General features: G+C 50.1%; 1 protein-coding gene across 6 annotated transcripts in view; it reads left to right on the forward strand.

Moving 5' to 3' along the window:
• Positions 1–19,586, forward strand: part of RGS3 (regulator of G protein signaling 3) — a 110,733-nt gene that overhangs the window by 53,792 nt on the left and 37,355 nt on the right. For 4 of the 6 annotated variants that reach the window (XM_084899924.1, XM_084899927.1, XM_084899926.1 and 1 more), the window contains one exon: positions 3,716–3,838. In XM_084899924.1, coding sequence (XP_084756050.1) covers positions 3,716–3,838 — 123 coding nt within the window. Of the gene's footprint in view, positions 1–3,715; positions 3,839–8,350; positions 18,344–19,586 lie in introns of those variants that run through there. The other 2 variants (XM_084899928.1, XM_084899933.1) reach the window with 1 other exon arrangement.

Here is a 19,586-nt window from a genome sequence, read left to right on the forward strand (position 1 = left end):
TTTTTAAAACTTAAACTTCTTCTAATGCCACTTCTTCAAAATAGACTCGTCCAGGCCTTGGCATTTTGTGGAAGAGCCACACTCAAGGAGCCAAAGAGCCGCATGTGTCTCGAGAGCAGCAGTTTGCTGACCACCGCCCTAAGCAGTCGTTGGTCGTTGGCTATGGGGTCTCTAGTCTCCTGGACCAATGTCTCTCAGCATTTGCAAGCCCATGGAACAGATGCAGCCCACTGGCTTCAGAGCATCTGGGGCATTGGGTCAGAGGTCACGTTGGCTAGGGACCAACGTAGAATATGATACTGGCTCCATTAATTTCAGTCTGCACTTGGGGTTAAGAAGACGGGGGTTTAAATCTTGGCTCTTGCATTTCCTACCTGAGTGATCTGGGCAGGGTACACACTTATGTCTGAAACAAGGCTGATGAGGCCTACTTTGCAAGGTTTTTGTAACGATTAAATGAGAAGCAATAAGATACTGTGTCCAAGGCACTTAGTTCAGAGGCTGGCACACAGTAAGTGCTCAATAAATGGTGGCTGTTACTTTGTCAGCTTCCTAGCAGGAGGGGAGCTTTTTATGTTCATTTCCTCTCCATTAGAGTCATTGACCTTTTAAAAGTTAAGAGGAATATTTCATGTTCTTTGTAATGAACGTACATACGCAGTTACACAAATGTGGCAAGGTCACAGGCTCGGGGGGAGGCGAAGAAAGGCTTTGAATGCCTCCTCTCCTGAGAGCTCCTGGAGCAGCCAACTTGTCCTCTCTGAGCCTCTGTTTTCTCAGAGGTAGCAGTTGTGCCTTCCCTTCCTCGATATGGGATAGGGCAGTGATCAGCAAACTCATTAGTCAGCAGAGCCAAATATCAATAGTGCAACGAGTGACGTTTCTTTTGAGAGCCAAAGTTTTTAAACTTAAACTTCTTCTAACGCTACTTCTTCAAAATAAACTCGCCCAGGCCTTGATATTTTGTGGAAGAGCCACTCTAAAGGGGCCAAAGAGCACATTGTGGCTCTCGAGCCGCAGTTTGCCGACCACGGGGATAGGGTCATGGGGAGAACTGAATTAAAAGAGAGAACGTTTGTCAAAGCAAGTGAACAATAGTAAATAGGAGAAGAGGTTTTCGTTTTTACAAAGATAGTAACTTAGGAACCAGGCTGTGAGGAAAGACGGGGGTTTTAAAGAGGCCAGAGGTGCTGGCTTTCTGGTTGGCTTTGGGCTGGGCCCGGTGCTGCTAGGCTGACCTCCCTGAAGTCAAGAGGCGCCCCTGTGAGTTATGTGAGAATGCCTGCAGGGTCGCTTACACCTTTGACCCTGGAGCCTGGGACTGAGGGCAGTGTATGTATCAGCTTGTAACTGATGGGTTAGATCAAACAGGTTCACATCCTGTGGGGGCAGCCCTGGGGCCCCCGATTTAATTCAGCCTCCCTGGCTCCGTGCTGTCACTCTCAGCCAGGCCAGCCTCAAAGCCTTAGGCAGCACCTCCAGAGGAGCCTGAGGAGCTAAGGCCTTCCTAATAATGTGTACCCGTCTAAGACCACTAGCCACTGGGCCAGGCCTAGAGTGAGGGCCTTCAGAGTAGATACTTTTCTGGAGAGCGTGGATGGTCAAGTGCTTTTTAAAATTGGTAATGAGATAAAAGGAATTATGATTAGGACAGAATTTCTGCTTCAGAGCTGAAAGAGGGACTCGGGGAGATTAAAGGATTTGCTGAAATCCAAACAGCAAGGTAGAGGCAGAACCCAGGAGCCCCCTGCCAGGGCCAGCTTCGTGGAGTGATGGCCTTTTCCCTGCCTCAGCCCTCCCCTTGTAGGGGAACACAGCGGGACTGGGCGCAGACCCCTCCCGCTCCACCTGACTTCTCCACGCGGGACCTTGGGGTCATTTGCTGGGTGCGCCCTACCCTGTAGAGGGCAGGGGGTTCTGGGAAATGGAGGGAACCTGTGGTTAAGTGATAGCATTGCCTCACCCATCCACCCAGTTCCCAGAAGCCCCGGGGGCAGGGCTTTCTTCTCTTTCTCCTCTGATGCTTCTAGGAAGATCTGCTTCTGAGCACTTTTGAGCTGGAGAGTAATTGCTGAACCCAGACACTTACCACGGGAGGTGTCCTCACCCTGGAGGGTGGCATTCCCCAGGGTTGCGTTGGCTGGCAGGGCGGAAAATGTTCCTCGAGGCTGTTCGATAATGCGGCCCAGCTCGGAGCCTTTGCGTTGGCTGTTCCTTCTGTTTAGAACACTTTCTCCCAAGCACTTTCGTTGCTGGCTCCTTATTGCTCCAGCCTCGCTGGACTGCTGCCCCTTCAGGGAGGCCTTCTCTGGTCCGAGGGCTCAAGTAGGCCCTCTCCCTTTGTAACCTTGTCAGAATTTGTAAATATACTGTTTATTTGTTTATTGTCTGCCCCTCCCTAACCCCCCAACCTCAGGGCAAGAGCTCTATTTCTCCTTTTTCTCCTTTACCCCCAGGGCCTAGTATAATCTCCGACACTTAGCAAGTGCTCAACAAATCTGTATTAAAAGAAGGAGTGAGTGACAACAGCGATAGCTGCTGTTTATTGAGGCCTGAGATGACCCTCTTCGCTTGCCTCCCAGGAACCCCGAGACGTGGGCTTTGTTGTTACCATTTTGCAGACTTTCCTGAGGTCATCGGCTGGAAAGTGGCAAAGCTGGCCTTTAGACCAGGCCTGTCCCACCGCACAACAAGGAAGGGCTGCACACAAACGCTGTCTTCTCTGTTTCAAGCCGTCCAGCGTGCGCTCTTGGCTCCCTGGCTGAGTCCATCTCCTCGCAGCCCCGGGAGGTTATAATCAAATTCCATCGGAGTCAGAAAGCTCCTAATGCCCTGGCCGGGGTGTGCTGCAGTGGCTGAGAGCCCTGGGCATGCTGCACCGCCCCTCCCCGCCCAGCATATTCTGAGTCTCGTTGGTGCTCACTCCCTGAGTCTCGGCAGCCCGTTGGTGCTCGGCCTGGCTGCCCTGGCTTTGACCTCCTCCCGGAAGTCCCTCCAGGGAGCCAGAGCTTACCGGAGCATTGCTTGCCAAGGTCCAGATGAGAAAGGCCTTCCAAGAAGGAGTTTCTAGTCCAGTTGGGGAGATAAGACTGCAGCACGGAACGAGGTTACATAGCCAAGCGGGATTTGCGTGACAGCAGTGCTAGCCGGGGAGCTGAGCAGTCATGGATCAGACCCAGCTCAAGGCCACGCAGCAGTGGGGGTAGAGGCCACAGACGGTGCTTACCAAAGGCTTCTGTTGGTGTGCCATCCAATCACCCATCTAACCGTGGCTTGGCGATTAGACAAGTGTGCCCTGGGTGGGAGGGGGGTCCTGGCTCCACAGAGCATCAGAAGGGCAAAGACCGTGGCCCTCTGGGTGCCCCACGTGCTCTCCCAGCTGCTGCTTTGTGCTGCCTGTCCCCGGCGGTGACCTCACCACCTCTGTTCTGTGGCTCTCCACAGGCCTCCACTGTGTCGGGAGCCACTGCCTCCCTCCCTTCCCCCGACTTGTGGGCACAAGGCTCGCCAGCAGGCCCCGGAGCCAGCTGCCCTGCTCCCTCCTCTGGTTGCCTCGATGCCACCGGGGATTCATGTGCATTTGTGGCTTTTAGTGGGCACTCCCCGCCCTGCTGCAGCCTCGCCCTCCGGAGCCCAGGGATGGGCTCGGGCCCGGGAGCCCCCAGAACCAGGGAGCAGCCCTGACCATCCCTCTCTCTGTTTTCCCTGACGTCAGAAGGCAGAGTGCTTATTCACTTTGGAGGCGCACTCACAGGAGCAGAAGAAGAGAGTGTGCTGGTGCCTGTCAGAGAACATCGCCAAGCAGCAACAGCTGGCGGCCTCGCCCCCGCAGAGCAAGGTAAGGGTGTCGCCTGTGGCTGCAGCCCCAGCTGCCTGGCTTCCCCGCAGGGGCCCGGATGCCGGAGCCTCCGAATGGAGCTTGGGACCAGTCTCAGCTCAGGACTTGCATCTGGACCGCGAGCTCCTGGCAGGGAGGCCTGTGCTTGCATGTCTCTGCCCCTTGGCACCTCACTGGATTACTGACTGGGTTTCACGTTGCTCGGGCAGAGTGGCAGAGCCAAACTGAGCACGACCCATCCATGCTCGGCTCTGTGCTTTGGTTTGCCCATGGCAGGGTCTAATTTGGACTGGCCTCCCTGCTGCTGCCAGGCATGTGGCGCCCCTCTGCCATCAGCGAGCTGTGTCAGGCGCAGCACGCTGGTGTTTAACACTGGCCCAAGGCAGACACTCTTGGGAGGGGATGTTTGCGGCAGATGCTATTCTAGTTTGAGCAGGTCACAGCCCACTGGAGCCAAGTGGAGTTTGCTGGGGCTGGGGCGGGGGCGGGGTTAGGGGTGGGGGCGGCCAACTGGAGCATCCGGGGAGATGAGAGACTGCATCTGAGACTGCTCGGAGCAGGCCCCTCAGCTGGTCCCGTGCCTGTGGAGGGGCATGATGGGAGCTGAACCTTTGTCACCAGAGGCCAGCCACAAGGCATGGCTGTATGTCCCCATTTGTGGGTCGCTCGGGCACTTCTCTTGCTAAAGGGTTGGCCGTTTGGGGATTTGGTCTTGTTGGCTGCAGGAGCCACGGTGGGGGAGGAGAGGATAATGGAGGGGAGCTGTCTGCCAACTCCCTGGCCTTGTTTCTTCCTGAAGCGGTTAAGCTCATGGTGCCCTGGGCAGCAGGCATCTGGTGGGGGCAGTGGCGTCTGCTGAGGGCAGCAGGTCGGGGAGAAGGGTCTGGGCAGTGGTGTGCAGCCCGGGGGAGCGCCTGAGAACTATACAACCTCAGACCTGACCATTATCTTGTTTCACACTAGCCAGGGGGGGCGGGAGGGAAGAATAACTTGGATGAGGGAGGACTGTGGGAAGAGCATGGACTTGGGTGTGGCAACCTGCTGCTGACTGGTGGTGTGACCTTGAGCAAGTCACTATACTGAGAGCTTTGCTCTCCTCATCAGGAGACACCAGTTCCTCCCTCAAAGGGTCGTTGTGGGAATTAAAGGAGATGTTGCCTATACAGTTCACAGCACACTGCCTGGTATGCAGTAGGCACTCAGTAGCACTCAGTGCACTGCCCCCACCTCCATCAGGGCCGCTTGTTGCGTGCTGGCTGGCTGGTGGTTCCCGCTGTCAGATTCTCTTACTGAACAGAGACCCGCGGAGGCTGGAGGCTGCCGCCTGCCTTGAGCTCTTGATCCTTGGTTGGTTATAGTCAGAAGCCAGGCCACTCCCTACTCACTGGGGCAGCCCCTGGGATGTTGCATGGCCAAACTCAGGTCCTCCTGGTTTCTATGTCTTGGGCTTAGCTCCTTCTGGTTCGGGGGAAGGAGTTCTTTCTGCCCAGCTTCAGGGTTCCTGGACTTGGAGTGCATTCGCAACAGCCTTCTGAGTACCTTAGGGAGTCTGGAGACTAAAGTAGCTTGCGTTTCTGAGACACACTGTGGTCCCTGCAGGGCTGCGGGCTTGGCTGACTGAGCCTGGAAGGCCCCAGGCTTTGAGGCTTGGCTTCTGGGCCACACCAAGATATAGAGCATCCTGGGCAGAACAGTTGGTCTCCTCTTTAAATCAAAACTCCTTAAACATGTGTCTGATGGACAAGTTGTATGCTTGGAAGGAGAAAGGTAAAGAAGGAGAGGCTAACCGCGGGGATGGTCTCAGAACTGCCTTTTCCCCTGAGACCTGGGCCCACCCCAGCCTTGCGCACCCCACTTGGCCCACCCTCCTTAGAAGACACTTGTGTAGTCATCTTATTCGACTGGCCCCTTGGGGATCTTGCTGCCTAATTCTGCCTACTCCCACCAACACACTAATGCGTCTTAGCAACTCACTCCTCTGGTCACTCACAGAATGCTCCCTGAGGAAAGTTTGGTCAATATGGTTTTCTCCAGCCCCATGTAGCTGTGGGAGGGCTTTAGGAACCTTAAAGGTAGGCCCAGGAGGCTGTCCCCCTGTGCTCAGCTCCATCAGATCCTGGCAGCCTCAGGTGACTATGAACTCTTGCCAAAGGCTGGGCCACAGCCTTCCCATGAGGGTTGCTGTCCTCCAGGGGAGAGAGAAGAGGGAGGGCCAAGCAGGGCTCAGACATGGACCTCTTGCTTGGACTTTCTTAATGTCTTTACAAGTGCTCCGCCTTCTGCTGCATAATGGAAGCCACTGCCCAAGCCACCCGCCTCCCGCTTCTGTGCCTGCCCCCCCCCACCCCCACCCCCGACTCAAAGGCCTCTCTGGGGAAAGAGGGGTTATCAAAACAACTCCCCAAACTCCTATGCTGCCCCTTCTCAACCTCATTCCTTTCACTAGTATTTGCTGACACCTTTCAAAGACTGCAAAGTTTTCCCCCAATTTGCAAGATGGAGTCAAAGGAGGATAGAGAGGCACTGCCTGCGGTGTGTCCTCTGGCAACCACCTCTCGCGTGGCCTCAGGGGTTTCGTCGGTGCATCGGTCTGGTGGCTCTTCCCAGCTCTTCATGCTTTGCGATTCTGGTCACTCATGAGTGCCGAGGACCTGGGATCATCCGGTCTCCAGTAGGGGATTATACCCTAAAGATGCTGCATTACTTGACTGCCGGTGAAGTCTGCTGTCTGAGGGGCCAGGTCTGTTTCTCTCTTGAAGGTGGGAAGGGGCAGGCACAGGCTTTCGGCGCTGTCTTGGAGGTGCCTGTGGCCTGCGGACTGCAGAGTGGGGGTTCCAGCTGCAGGAGGGTGGACACAATGAGGCCAGCAGCAGGTGGACTGCATTTCTTTCTTTTCTTTTTTTTTTTTTTAAATATATTTTATTGATTTTTTACAGAGAGGAAGGGAGAGAGATAGAGAGCTAGAAACGTCGATGAGAGAGAAACACCGACCAGCTGCCTCTTGCACACCCCCTACCGGGGATGTGCCCGCAACCAACGTACATGGCCCTGACCGGAATCGAACCTGGGACCTTTCAGTCCGCAGACCGACGCTCTACCACTGAGCCAAACCGGTTTCGGCTGGACTGCACTTCTTCTCTGGGGAATCCATTGCCTTTTTCTTGCTCACCATTAGCTGACCACAGGAGGCAGGAGGCCGCTGGGGCTGGCCTGCATGCTCTCCATCTTTATGTAGAAATAAATGGTCCACGCCCTCCGCTCTCCCAGCCTCTGTCTTCTGCTCTCCACGCCCTTCTTCCTCATTATCTGCGCCCTCTCTGGCTTCATTATCTATCCCTGGAGGGAACCCTCCTTTCTCCTGCCTGGGATAACTTTCACCAAACTGCCTGCGCAGGGTGTGCTGCCATGCATCGCATCTAGAAGAACTCAGAGGTGGTCTTTCTTCCCTGTGGCCACGGAGGCTCTAAGCGAGCAGGGCAGACAGATACACATGGCTTTGGTTGTTCAATCAAATATACATAATAAGTGCCCGCGCTGTGCCAGACACTTGTTTAGGCCCTTTGGGGTCATGGAGATGTACCAGACCGGATTCCTGTCCTATGGACTTTTCCTTTAATTAGACAGACATGACAGGGACCAGAGTGGCAAGCTGAGCATTAAAGGCGGTGCCTGGTGGAGCCTAAGAGCCATCTAGTGGGGTCGTGGCTGCCCATTTGCCGTCGGTTCCGTGAACCACCGCTGAGCCCACCGTGTGCCCAGCTTTGGGCTGGGCATTGGGAAGCGTCCAAGGAGGGTAGGCTTTTGACTGAGCCATCAGGGATGAGAAGGGGGTGCGGTACAGCCTGTTCGACCCTGTTCTCAGGGCATGCCCTGAGCATGATGGGGGCAATGCACGGATGAATCTGTCACGCTCTTTCCTGGGGTGATCACAGTCCAGCGGTGGAGACAGATATGCCAATAGGTCATTCAAAAATAGTATAGCAGGGAGATGCAAACTTTCCCACTCTGCAGCCTCAGGCGAGACCCTGAGCCACTCTGAGACTCGGCTTTTTCATCAGCAAAGTAGATGGATTAATAGGGTTCTCGTGAGGATTAGGCCCATGCCATGTGCTTAGCAAAGCTGCACGCGAGAAGAACTCTGTGAATTATGATGATTAATAAAGTCATGTCCGTATAGGAAGATTCCTCTAGTGGCTTTGTTTATTGAAGCTGAATGCTGCTGCTCTGAGCGCCTGTGGCGACCGCTCCACGTCACTTCCTGTACCAGCTGCTGTATGCCAGGGCTCAGGCAGGGAAACTGAGGCCTGCTGGGTCCGTTCTGGCTGTGTGACTTTTTCCAGATGTGATGCTGAGATGTGCCACCTTGTGATCTCCCCTGGGAAGCTAGTCAGGGCCCTGGAGATGCCAGGGTCTGTCTCAGCATCTTAGAAAGGAGCAGGGGCAGGTTCTGGAGTCAGGCAGCCCAGGCCTGAGTCTACAGCAAGCTAATTCCAGTTCTGTCTGGTTCCACAGAAACTCCACCCTTACGGCTCCCTCCAGCAGGAGATGGGGCTGGCCAGCTCAACCAATGCCACCCAGGATAGAAGCTTTACCTCATCAGGACAGACTCTGATTGGCTGAGCAAACCCAAGGGCCGGACTCTGCTTCTGGCAACTTAACCCTTTCTTGGGCATCCCCTACCACACAGTAACCTCACCTCAACTGGACCCAAAACTGAGGACCAAGATGGTGGGCCTAGGGTCATCTGAAGGGATGTGTGTGAACTGGCACCAGAAGGACTGCCGTGGTGTGAGAGGCCCCCAGGGCGCCTGCAGACTGGCATCAGGAAGTCCTAATGGAGAAGACTCAGAAACTTACTTCCCACAAGGAAGAAGGAGATGAACTAGCATCTGGGCTTCTGGTGGTTCCAGCGCCTGCCTTGGGGGCAGCAGGAGAGGCTGGGAGGTCAGCCCTGGCGGAGAACAATGCCATGACCCGCCCCTGCCGGAAGACATCGTCACCCATTCATTCCTATGTACCCACTCATTCATTCCTTCATTCAGCAGATATTTTGGGGGCATCTACTTTATGCCAGGCTCTGTGCTAGGACCTGGGGATACTGCGGAGAAGGAGATGGACATGGTCTCTGCTCTGATCAAGATTTCAGTCCTAGTAGGGGAGTCACACTAAATAAATGAACATACACACACACACACACACACACACACACACTCATGTGATTACAAACTGTGATAATCTAGGAAGTAAAAAAACAGATTCCTGTAAGAGAGAATGTTATTTAGATCGTGTGTGTGTGTGTGTGTGTGTGTGTGTGTGTGGTGTGTGGTGTGTGGTGTGTGGTGGGGAGATCATAACTCTTAAGCTGGGTCCTGCGGGCCGGAAAATGGACTTAGTTACTCAAGGACTTTGGAAAGAGTATTCCAGGCCTACAGGGCGGGGTGGGTAGATACCTGAAACGGGAAGCTTGGTGTTCAGGAGGACCGGGGCCAGGCCCCTGTGGCTGGAGCTCAGTGAAGAGGCAGAGAAGGCAAGTGGGGGCCATATTACACAGGGCTGTGGTGGTTCATATTTTATTGATTTTGGTCTAGATCCAGTGGGAAGCCCGTGAAGGCTTTTGAGAAAGAGAGTCCTAGAGTTTCAGGCACGTTTCTAGAAGATCAGTCTCAGCTCTGAGGAGATCAGTTAGGGTCCCCTTAGACTTCCAGGTTAGGGGTGGTGGTGGCCTGTCCTAGATGGTGGCTGGGGAGGTGGGGATGTGGTAGAGGCTCTGGAATGAGCACAGACAATTTTCCTACTTCTTCACCTCTCCCCCACCCCCCACTGTGCCTTGCTCTCTCAGTGGATGCAAGAGAGGATTGGGGCCTTCTTCTCAAACCCCGTCCTGGCCAGGCCTGGGTAGGGACCAGCGCTGAGTTATGGGAATGTCTCTGGGAGTTGAGAGCAGTAGGTGCTTTTTTTCTGGCCAAGGTGGGAAGTTCACGGCCCCCAGGGCTTACCTGTGCCGTCCCTCCATCCTCTGATGAACCCTCCATCCTCTGATGACCAGTCTGATGGGAAGCTGGGACACAAACTTCTGGAAATGGATTTGGTTTGTTTTCTGCAGCGCTCCTAAGGTCAGGGCCCTGGGCAAGGTGTGGCTCGGCACTCTGCAGGAAGCTGTCCTGCCTCAGGGCTAAAGAAAGGCCTAGCCAGGGGACAGTGCCTGGAGCTCAGCCTGCTCCCTGCTGGCTGCACCCCCACTGGAGCCCAGGGCTGGGCAGCTCTCACACCCTTTCCTAACTGCCGAGGCCTGGGACGAGGACAGCCCAAGGCTGCAGGTGTAAGTGCCATAGCTCATGCATGAGGGAGGTGTGTAGGTCAGGCTCACTTGCCTGGAAAGGGGTCAGAGAGGCCAGAAGCTCCATGGCCTGGATAGTCTGTGTCGTGTCCTGTAAGACCTCTTGCATGTCTGTAGAGAGGGGCCTGTGCCCTGGTGAGTTTGCTCCACTGGGGTGGCCACTGGAACCCCAAGAAGGGTGGCCCCGATGAGAATTCTTCCCTCACCCCCTCCCAGTCTGGGAAAGATCGGACATGTGGCCTTAGCAGTCTAACAGGAGATGGCATGTATCTGCTCATGACCAAGCCGGTCCCCCCCACCCAGCAGGGAATAGACAGGGGCTGGAGTGGGACGGGGGATGCACACTGCCTGTCAGCCAGGACTCAGCCGCGGGGTTAATGCTGAGAGGCTGCGCAGCTGGGTCTGCACAGACAGTTCTGCAGCTGCGCTTTGATTTCATTTGATTCCCTTACAAAATGACATTACGGGGAATGTGGGGCACAGGAGATTCGCCTGTCTGGGAAGGTGGCAAGCTTGCCTCTCTGGGACCTGGGGCCTACCTCTGTCCACCGGACAGGCGCAGAAGACAGGAGTCTGGGCACAGGGAAACGGTGCATCCAAACGCAGCACCCAGCCCTGGGACAGAGCTTCTCCCCCCGGCTTGTCCTTGGTCCCGCCAGCAGACAGACATCAGCTCCTGAAGGACCCCAGATGGACTGTGGTCAGAGCGCCATGGCTGCTCTGCCTCTCAAACCGAGGACATCGTCAACTTGACTCCGGGAGCTTAAGAAGATGCAATGTGACCGGTGGCCACCGCTCTTCAGCACCCACCCCCATCCGTCCCAGCAGTCCGGGAAGACGGACAAGCTATCAAAATTGCATTTGGGAGTCATAATCACGGGAAACACAGCCGAGCCCCTCCCTCCCCATAAATCACCCCAGAAGCCCACACAATGGTCTCTTTCCTGATGGGCCGATTGTCTTGGTTTGGTGTCTCAGGGCCTGGGAGCTGGGAGGATGGGAGCACAAGCCTGTATAGTCGCAAAGGCCATCTGTGTGATTTGAATACAAAGTGATCCTTCAGTTCCCAGTATACCCTCTGTGCCCTCTGATCCTGCTTCGTGTGTCTCGGGCTCTGGGCCTTTTGAATCTCTCCTCTGTTCTGGACGCAGTCATGCCCGGGACTCTGCTGGCCCTCCGTCTTTTGGCCCTTTGGGAGTTGGGACCTGATGGGAATAATGAGGACAATTATTTATATCTAGTATTTTTATTCTTTGCTTTAAAGTTTTGTTGTTGTTGTTTTGTTTTTTTTTCATATAGTCTGCCACCAGAGTCTTCATTTTCACACACGTTACCATGAGGGTTCTGTCAAGTGAGGTGCAGGCAGTTTCACGGCGTGGGAGGGCTCCCCACAGTGAGGGCATGGGCTTTGGATGGTAATCTGGGACCCTGGGCATTATCCCCCCCTGGCCTCCCAGCTCTCAGGTGAAAGGGGACTAGGATTCAGATATGTTAAATGATTTATCTAAGGTCACACAGCTGGTAAGTGGCCTAGCTAGTTCTCAAGCCAAGGCCTTTGAAGTTAATCCATTGCTCTTTCCAATGTAAAAAAAATTTTAAAAAAATTGTCTTTTTGGAATGAGAGTGAGAGAAATCAGTCATCTCCTCCAGGAAGAGGCAGGAGGGGGCTCTCCCGCAGGTAGAAGCTGTGGCCTTTTAAGCTTTTATTTGTCCTAAAGCTTTAGGAGAAATAAGTGAGCTACAATATTCTCTACACCACGTAGAGTGAACTTCCAGCGTTCCTATTCCCGAGGGGTGGCCCGGGTGGAAAGGATCAATAGCTTCACACAAGATTGGAAAAGTCTGATATGAAAGACATGATGGAGCTCCTCAAGACAGGCTGGGGGTTGAGTGCGGGCTTGGCACTGGGACTGTGGTGTGACTCCCTTCGCCTTTTGAGTCTGGCATTCAAGAGGACCAGCAGGCACAGCCTTGGAGTAGCGGGCAGCAATGGCACGTGGGCCAAAGGCAGGAAAGATGGCTTCAGCTTCAGGCCGGTGCACTGAGCAAGAGTCGGGAAGGAGGCCTTTGACCTGTGCCCCGTGGATGGCGGGGAGAGACTGTTCCGGGTTCTGGGCCCAGACCTTGCTAATTGGCTGGTTTCAGATCTCAACTCTAAGTAACTTGGAATCAACTGGGTGGGATTTTAGTTATCCCCCCAAAGAAGCAGACTCTCTGGCTCCCCACCCACCTTCTTGCTGCTTCTCTGCCTGTGGGTAGATGGCCTTCTTACAGTCTCACCCTTGGACTCAGCCATCTTGTCATTCCTTTTTTAGCTCTCAATGAAGACAGCACGACCTGACCGTCTATCCTGTCTTGACCTTATCTCCCCTCAAGCCTTTCTCTGAATAGGGCCAGCATCCTCCGAATTGTTCCCAGATCTTTGGTTTAAGGGTAGAACAATAACACCAGGTAATGTGGTGAGCATGTGTACTGCGCATCTGGCCCAGGGCCAAGCTTTGGACCTACGTTTGTCTCTTCAGTCCTCATTTCAGCCTCATGCGGTTCATTATCCCTCTTACACCTTTACCCTCATCATGCCCAGCTGATACATGAAGGCGCTATCTTAGAGAAGTTAAGAACCTTGCCCAAGATCACACAGCTAGTGGGCTGCTGGGATTGGCACTTGGGTGGCCCAACTCCAGAGCGCCTGCTTTTGATTGCTCTGTCTGTACTGCTTTCCAGCAATCTTGGACCATCCAAGTTGAAGGTGAAGGGGAGGCTGAGCAGCCACAGTCCTGCTTCAAGGCCAGTGTGGGAGGCCCTTGTCTTCAGAAACAAGCTCAGGTCTCAGCTTGGTTCTCAAGGTTCTCCCTGGTCGTACTGTGCTCCTGCTTTGTGCTCGCACCCTGGACACACTGGACTATTTCCCCTTCTCCGAGTCTCCACGCACATTCATGTTTAGACTGCTTATTCTGCCTGATGTCGCCTGCCTTCCTTGTTGTCTCTGCTGGATACATTTCCCTACCTTCAGGGCTTGGCACCTCCCGGAGACATCTTTCTCAGACTTGCATCACAGGTCGTGGCTTCTTCCCCCTCTGCACTTCCATAGTATCTGGTTCATTCTCAGCACCGTGTGGTAGGCAGATGTGTTTCACCCGTGAGGCTGTGGGTCCTGGGAAGCCAGGGGAGGCTATATCTTATTTATTTTTCTGTTACTGCCTTGCCTGGCCCTTTGTAGATGTTGTAGAATTGAATTGGGTCACACAATTCAAACCTCTCATGTTCTAGAATTTAGATGAGGAAACTGAGGCTCACAAACAGGAAGTGGCCTGGCCAAGGTCATGGGACAAATTAGTGACAGAGCTAGGATTAGAATTCAGGTGTCCTGACTCCCTTGACTGTGAGTTTTTTCTGTTTCACCTCAGCTTTGCAAGACCACAGCCTGGGTCCCCACTTGGTTTATTAAGCATCCTGTCCAGGTTCACTTCCGGGTCATGGATTCCATATCCTCAGAGAGAAAGAAGCCCTGATCAAAACTGTCCCTGTGGTTCTCTTTCCCTCTCGCCTAGCCCATTGCCCTCAGAGTAAGCCAGCATAGGATTCTGAAGATCTTGGTACAAATCCTGATTTTCTGGTAACTCGCTGTGTGACTTTGGGCAAATTTATTCACCCTCTCTTCAACACAAAACCACAACTGGGAATATAATACTTATTTTATGAGTGACTAGAAATTTGATAGAACTATATGTCTTTGAATGTGGAACTGAAAAGCTACCCCCACGGAGATCAATTGATTAACAAACTGATTTGTAGAAACTAAGACCAAGAGAGGCAAGAACCTGGCCAAGGGCACTTGGTTGGTGCTAGAGCTGGAACGAGGACCCAGCCCCCTACCCTGTAGGCCAGCGCTCCGCTTTAGGGACTTTTGAAGTTTGCCGGGATGGGAGGAGGGAAGGACTCAGGTTGTCTTAGAGATGCTCACTCTGCTGTGTTGTCATTAGGAAAAGTAAGTCACCACTTGGGGCTGTAAAGGAAATAGTGAGAGATGGCCCGGCTAAAGGCGTGGGCAGCGGCTGCCTAGGAGGCTGAGTTGTCTCTCAATTCCTGGCGTGTCCATGCTGGAGTGGGATGAATGAGGCTGCTGTATTTCACCTGGAGGTTGGAGCCTGGCAGGACTCCCTGTGGTCTGCTCTAAAAATAGCAATGGGATCAGAGCTGAGGGGAAGAGGAGGGGGCTCCTTCGGGAGCTGGGTGGGACCTCACCCCCTTCCTCTTCCTGCCAGGCCCTTTGTGAGGAAGGACTTGGATCTGGGAGGGTCCTGGAGCATCAGCCCTCACGTCCCCTTCTCATACACAAGGGGAGGCTCTGGAGGCCGGGAGAGGGGAAAGGACTGGCCAGCAGCCACAGAGTCCCGGGAGAAGGCCCCAGATGGCAGGCTGTCTTCCTCCTGCTGTTTCAGCAGGGCGGCTCCAGGCCCCGTGAGGTTTGCTCTCGCTGCCTCTGGGCGAGCACAGGGCCTGGGAATTCCTGGGGCCGGATGTGGTTGGGCTTCCTGAGAGTCGCCCGGCAGGCGAGGAGTCCCCCTCTAGTCTGCCCTCAGCCCTGACCTCAGTCAGCTGGCCTTCCAGCGCCACGCCTTCCCTCTATTGGTGTCCCTCTCCTTGCTGACTCGTCCTCCTGTCGCCCCCTGGACTGTCTGCAGGGAGAGAGAACAAGGCCGGGGCATACAACTGGTCTGCAGGACAGCGGGCCTAGTGGCCTGGGACCTCTTTTCTGCCTTGCCCTAGGAACAAGCAGGGGCAGCTAAGGTAGAGGCAGGGGCCTGGGTGTAGAAGCAGGCAGGCCAGGGTTCAGGTGCCAGCTGTGCCTCTCACCAGCTGTGGAATTGCCGGTGGACCACCTAGCATCGGTCCGATGAGATGAGGGCCCCTATCTCACTGGCTTCTTGTGAGGTTAAAGGGTTGGGTGTGCGCAGTGCCTGGCATGCAGAAGGTACTCAGTAACGGTGGCTGTCATCACCAAGCCAGGCATGAACATGTGCTCACCTCTCTGCAGCCCCTTCCTTGCGGCCTCCCGCAGGGGGCATGCAGGTGTTTGCTTTTAACGCAGTTGGCATTTCTGTTGTTGTGTTGTTGCAAAAGTTACGTTTATCATGAAGAAAACATTTAATACAGATGAACCAGGAGAAGGAAATGAAGTTCACCCTTTAAATACCCAGAGATAGCCACTGTTAACCTTTTTGGGTGTATCCTCGTCAGGCAATTGTTTATACACACATATATCTTATTTGCAAGTTGTAGTTAGCAGGGCACACAATTTTCAAACGTGTTTTCCCCCCATTTAACAATGTAGTGTATCCATGTTTCCATGTCAATAAATGTTCCTCTCCAGCATAATTTTTAGTTATTATGCAGAATATTTCATTATGTAGATCAGGGGTGGGGCACCATTTTTTCTGCCAAGGGCCATTTGGATATTTATAGCATCCTTCCCGGGCCAGACAAAATTATCAACTTAAAAATTAGCCTGCTATATTTGGTCAAAAATTTAATTAACACATCCCTAATGCCTTGGCAGGGCCAGATGAAATGATTTCACGGGCCTCATACGGCCCATGGGTCAGACCTTCCCCACCCCTGGTGGAGATGAAACCGGCTTTATTTAAATAATTCCCATAAGTTTAACATTTAGGTTGTTTCTATTTTTTCATTTTTACTAAAACTTGATATTTCTCAAATCCTTGTGGGTATATATTGGTATGTCCAGCATCTAGTGAAAATGATTGACCCTGCACAAATATCTGATGAATGAATGAACATGTTGTTAGAATAAATTCCTGGTAGTAGAATTTCCATGTCAAAGAGTGTGTATTTGTAAAAGAGGTTCTTGATATCCATTGCCAGTGACCCTCCAGATCGGTTATGCTATATAACCAATGCTGTAGGCTTACCCTGCTTTGCCCAGAACTTTGCCTTTTTACCATGGAAAGTTCTGCTTTTAGGGAAACCCTTTAGTCCGGAGCAAACTGAAACAATCTGGGTAAGAGAAGGCCCATTCCCCCGTCCCCTCACAGCACTGTGCATTGTTACATTTCTTTTAGTAGGTTTATTTTTGGATTACTAGAGATGTTGAATATTTATATGCCCTTTTGTTGCTTATGTTTTGTGAACATGCATTCAAGGTATTTTTTTTGCTCATTTTTTTATTGGGTGGTTTATAGTTTAATCAGGAGTTCTTGATCTAATAAAGACATTTGTGTTAGTCTTTTTTTAAAAAAAATCATTTTTAGACATTACAAATGTTTTTTATTTATAGGTAATCATATCTCTGCTTTGCTTTGATAGTTGCTTTATCAAGAAATTATTCACAGCCAAAACCGGTTTGGCTCAGTGGATAGAGTGTGTTGGTCTACGGACTGAAGGGTCCTAGGTTTGATTCCGGTCAAGGGCATGTACCTTGGTTGCGGGCACATCCCAAGTGGGGAGTGTGCATGAGGCAGCTGATCGATGTTTCTTTCTCATCAATGTTTCTAGCTCTCTATCCCTCTCCCTTCCTCTCTGTGAAAAATCAATAAAATACATTAAAAAAAAAAAGAAATTATTCACATAAACAATTTATCTCCTCAAAGTATACAATTCAGTGGGTTTTTAGTACCATTACCACAATCAATTTTTACAATATTTTCATTATCTCCCAAAGAAACCATGCCCTTTAGCTATCAACCTTTATCTAGAGAAATTGAAACACCAATAATGAGAGAGTACCAATTCTCTCATCTCCTCCAGCCATAAACCACTAATCTATTCCTGTCTTTATTGATTTGGACATTTCATAGAAATAGAATCATAGTATTTGGTCTTTTGTGACTGGCTTCTCTCACTTCACATAATGTTTTCAAGGTTCATCCATGTTGTAGCATGCATGCCATTCCTTTTTGTGGCTGAATATTATTCCATTATGTGGATCTTCCACATTTTGTTTATCCATTTATCACTTGATGAACATTTGGGTTGCTTTCACAATGCTGCTATAATCGTCTGTGTGAAAGTTTTAGTGTGGACTTGTGTTTCCATTTCTCTGGGATATATACGTAGGAGTGGAATTTCTGGGTCCAATTATTTAACTTTTTGAGGAACTATTAGAGTGTTTTATGAAGTGGCTGCATGATTTATATTCCCACTATCAGTATATCAGTGTATGAGGATCCCGATTTCTCCACATTCTCTCTAACACTTACTATTTTCCCATTTCTTAAATTAGACCCATCCTACATTTCTTGGTGATTAATAACATATATGTTCATTTTAAAAACTATTTTTTCTCTTGGTGTTGTGGTAGTCACCTCCCTTGAACTTAATGGTTTTATTTTTCAACTTTTTAAAAAAAATTATTTCAGAGAGGAAGGGAGAGGGAGAGAGAAATAGAAACATCACTGATGAGAGAGTGTCATTGATCAGCTGCCTCCTGTGTGCCCCCAACTGGGGATCGAGCCTAAAACACGGGCATGTGCTCAATCTGGAATCAAACCATGACCTCCTGGTTCCTCGGTCAACTCTCAACCACTGAGCCACGTCTGTTAGGCTGTTTTTCAACTTTCAACATTTTAGTCTATTTGGAATTTACTTTGGTATATAATATGAGGTAGAATACCTTTTATTTTTCTCAGTTATTTGTTCCAATGCTTTTTACATTATGTTAGCATAAGCATCCTTTTCATTACTCTTTTTAAAAATTAAGAAAACATTTTATTCTCACATATTTATCCTTTTAAGTGAAATTTAGTATAATTTTATTCAGTTCCTACTTCCTCTCTGTCCTCCCCAAAAATCTCATTGAAATTTTTATTAGGCTTATGTTAAAAATATAATATAAAAAAGAGGAGTATTGAGGTCTATAGAATACTGTCTTTCCATCCAGGAATAGGACTAGGTCTCCTCATTTATTATTTCCCAAGTAAACTTTTGAAAAGAAATTTTTTTTCTTATAGGTCTTGTATATTTCTGTTAAACTTATTTGAGGAAATTAAAATGTTTAAATCTATTTTACAAATGAAAATATTTATTTATTTAGCCTTATACGTGTTCTTTGATATATACTTGTACAAAAAAAATCTGAAACATTCCTAAACTAGATAAAATAAAGAAAATTCCCATTCCTCAGCTCTGCTATAAGCTTGTTGTGGTCTCTCCAAATATTATTCCATGCACATATGTATACATAGACTATGTTTTATCTTACTAGATAATGTCATCATACTAAAGTTTCTGTAACTCATTTTTTAAAACTCAATATAACACACACTGAGTGGCCAGATTATTATGTTCTTTGAACACATAATAATATATCACTCAGTGTGTGTGTGTGTGTGTGTGTGTGTGTGTGTGTGTATACATTAGAAGCTTGGTGCATGAATTTGTGCATGGGTGGGGTCCAGCCAGCTTGGCCAGCGGGAGGGGACATGGGCGGTTGGCTGGCCTGCCTGCTGGTTGAACTCCTGGTCAAGGGGACAATTTGCATATTAGCCTTTTATTATATAGGATATACACTGAGTGGCCAGATTATTATGTATTCAGAGATCATAATAACCTGCCACTCGGTGTATAAATCTTTTACATCTGTACCTGAAGTTCTCTCTCTTTATTCTTAGTAGCCAATGGACCATAATTTATTTAACTACTCTACATTCCTATTAGCATTGAGTGAGAGTGCCTATTTTCCTGTGCCCTACCTAATCCTAGGTGTTACAGCTCTTTCAATTCTTTGTTGGTATGAGAAGTAAAAAAATACATTTTATTTTAATTTTCAGTTGTTGGGTTATTAGTAAGGTTGAGCTCTTTACACTTATTAGTCACTTATATTTCTTTTTCTTTGTCAGTTCATATCAGTTGCCAGTTTTCTACTGGGGCTTTTGTCTTATTTATATGATTAGAATATTAATTGTTTACTTATTCTATAGGTTACAAATATCTTTTCCAGTTTGCCATTTGTCTTTGAACTTTATAGTATCCTTAATCACTCAGAAATTAACATAGTTTGTAATCAAATCTTTTGATTGGGGGGGGGGAGTAGAAGGACTATATTTTCTAAGGCCTTTCACACTCCAAGATTATAATGAATATTCTTCTGTATTTTATTCAAGTATATTCATATGTTCAACTTATTTACAGTTAATTTAATATACCTGGTGTCAGATGGAACTCTCGTTAAAATTTCCCCTTAAATGGTTAAATAATTTTCCTAAACTTATTTTGAGCCATCTTTCCTTTTCTCTTAATTTCCCCTTAAATGGTTAAATAATTTTCCCAAACTTATTTTGAGTCATCTTTCCTTTTCTCTCTTATAGACCAAATTTCTAGACATAGGTGGGTGGATTTCTTAATGCTCTTGTCTTCCTCAGTAATCTGTCTAATACTACATCGGGTTGAGAC

This window comes from Pipistrellus hanaki, assembly GCF_964339955.1.
Source record: "Pipistrellus hanaki genome assembly, chromosome: 11".
NCBI lineage: Eukaryota > Metazoa > Chordata > Mammalia > Chiroptera > Vespertilionidae > Pipistrellus > Pipistrellus hanaki.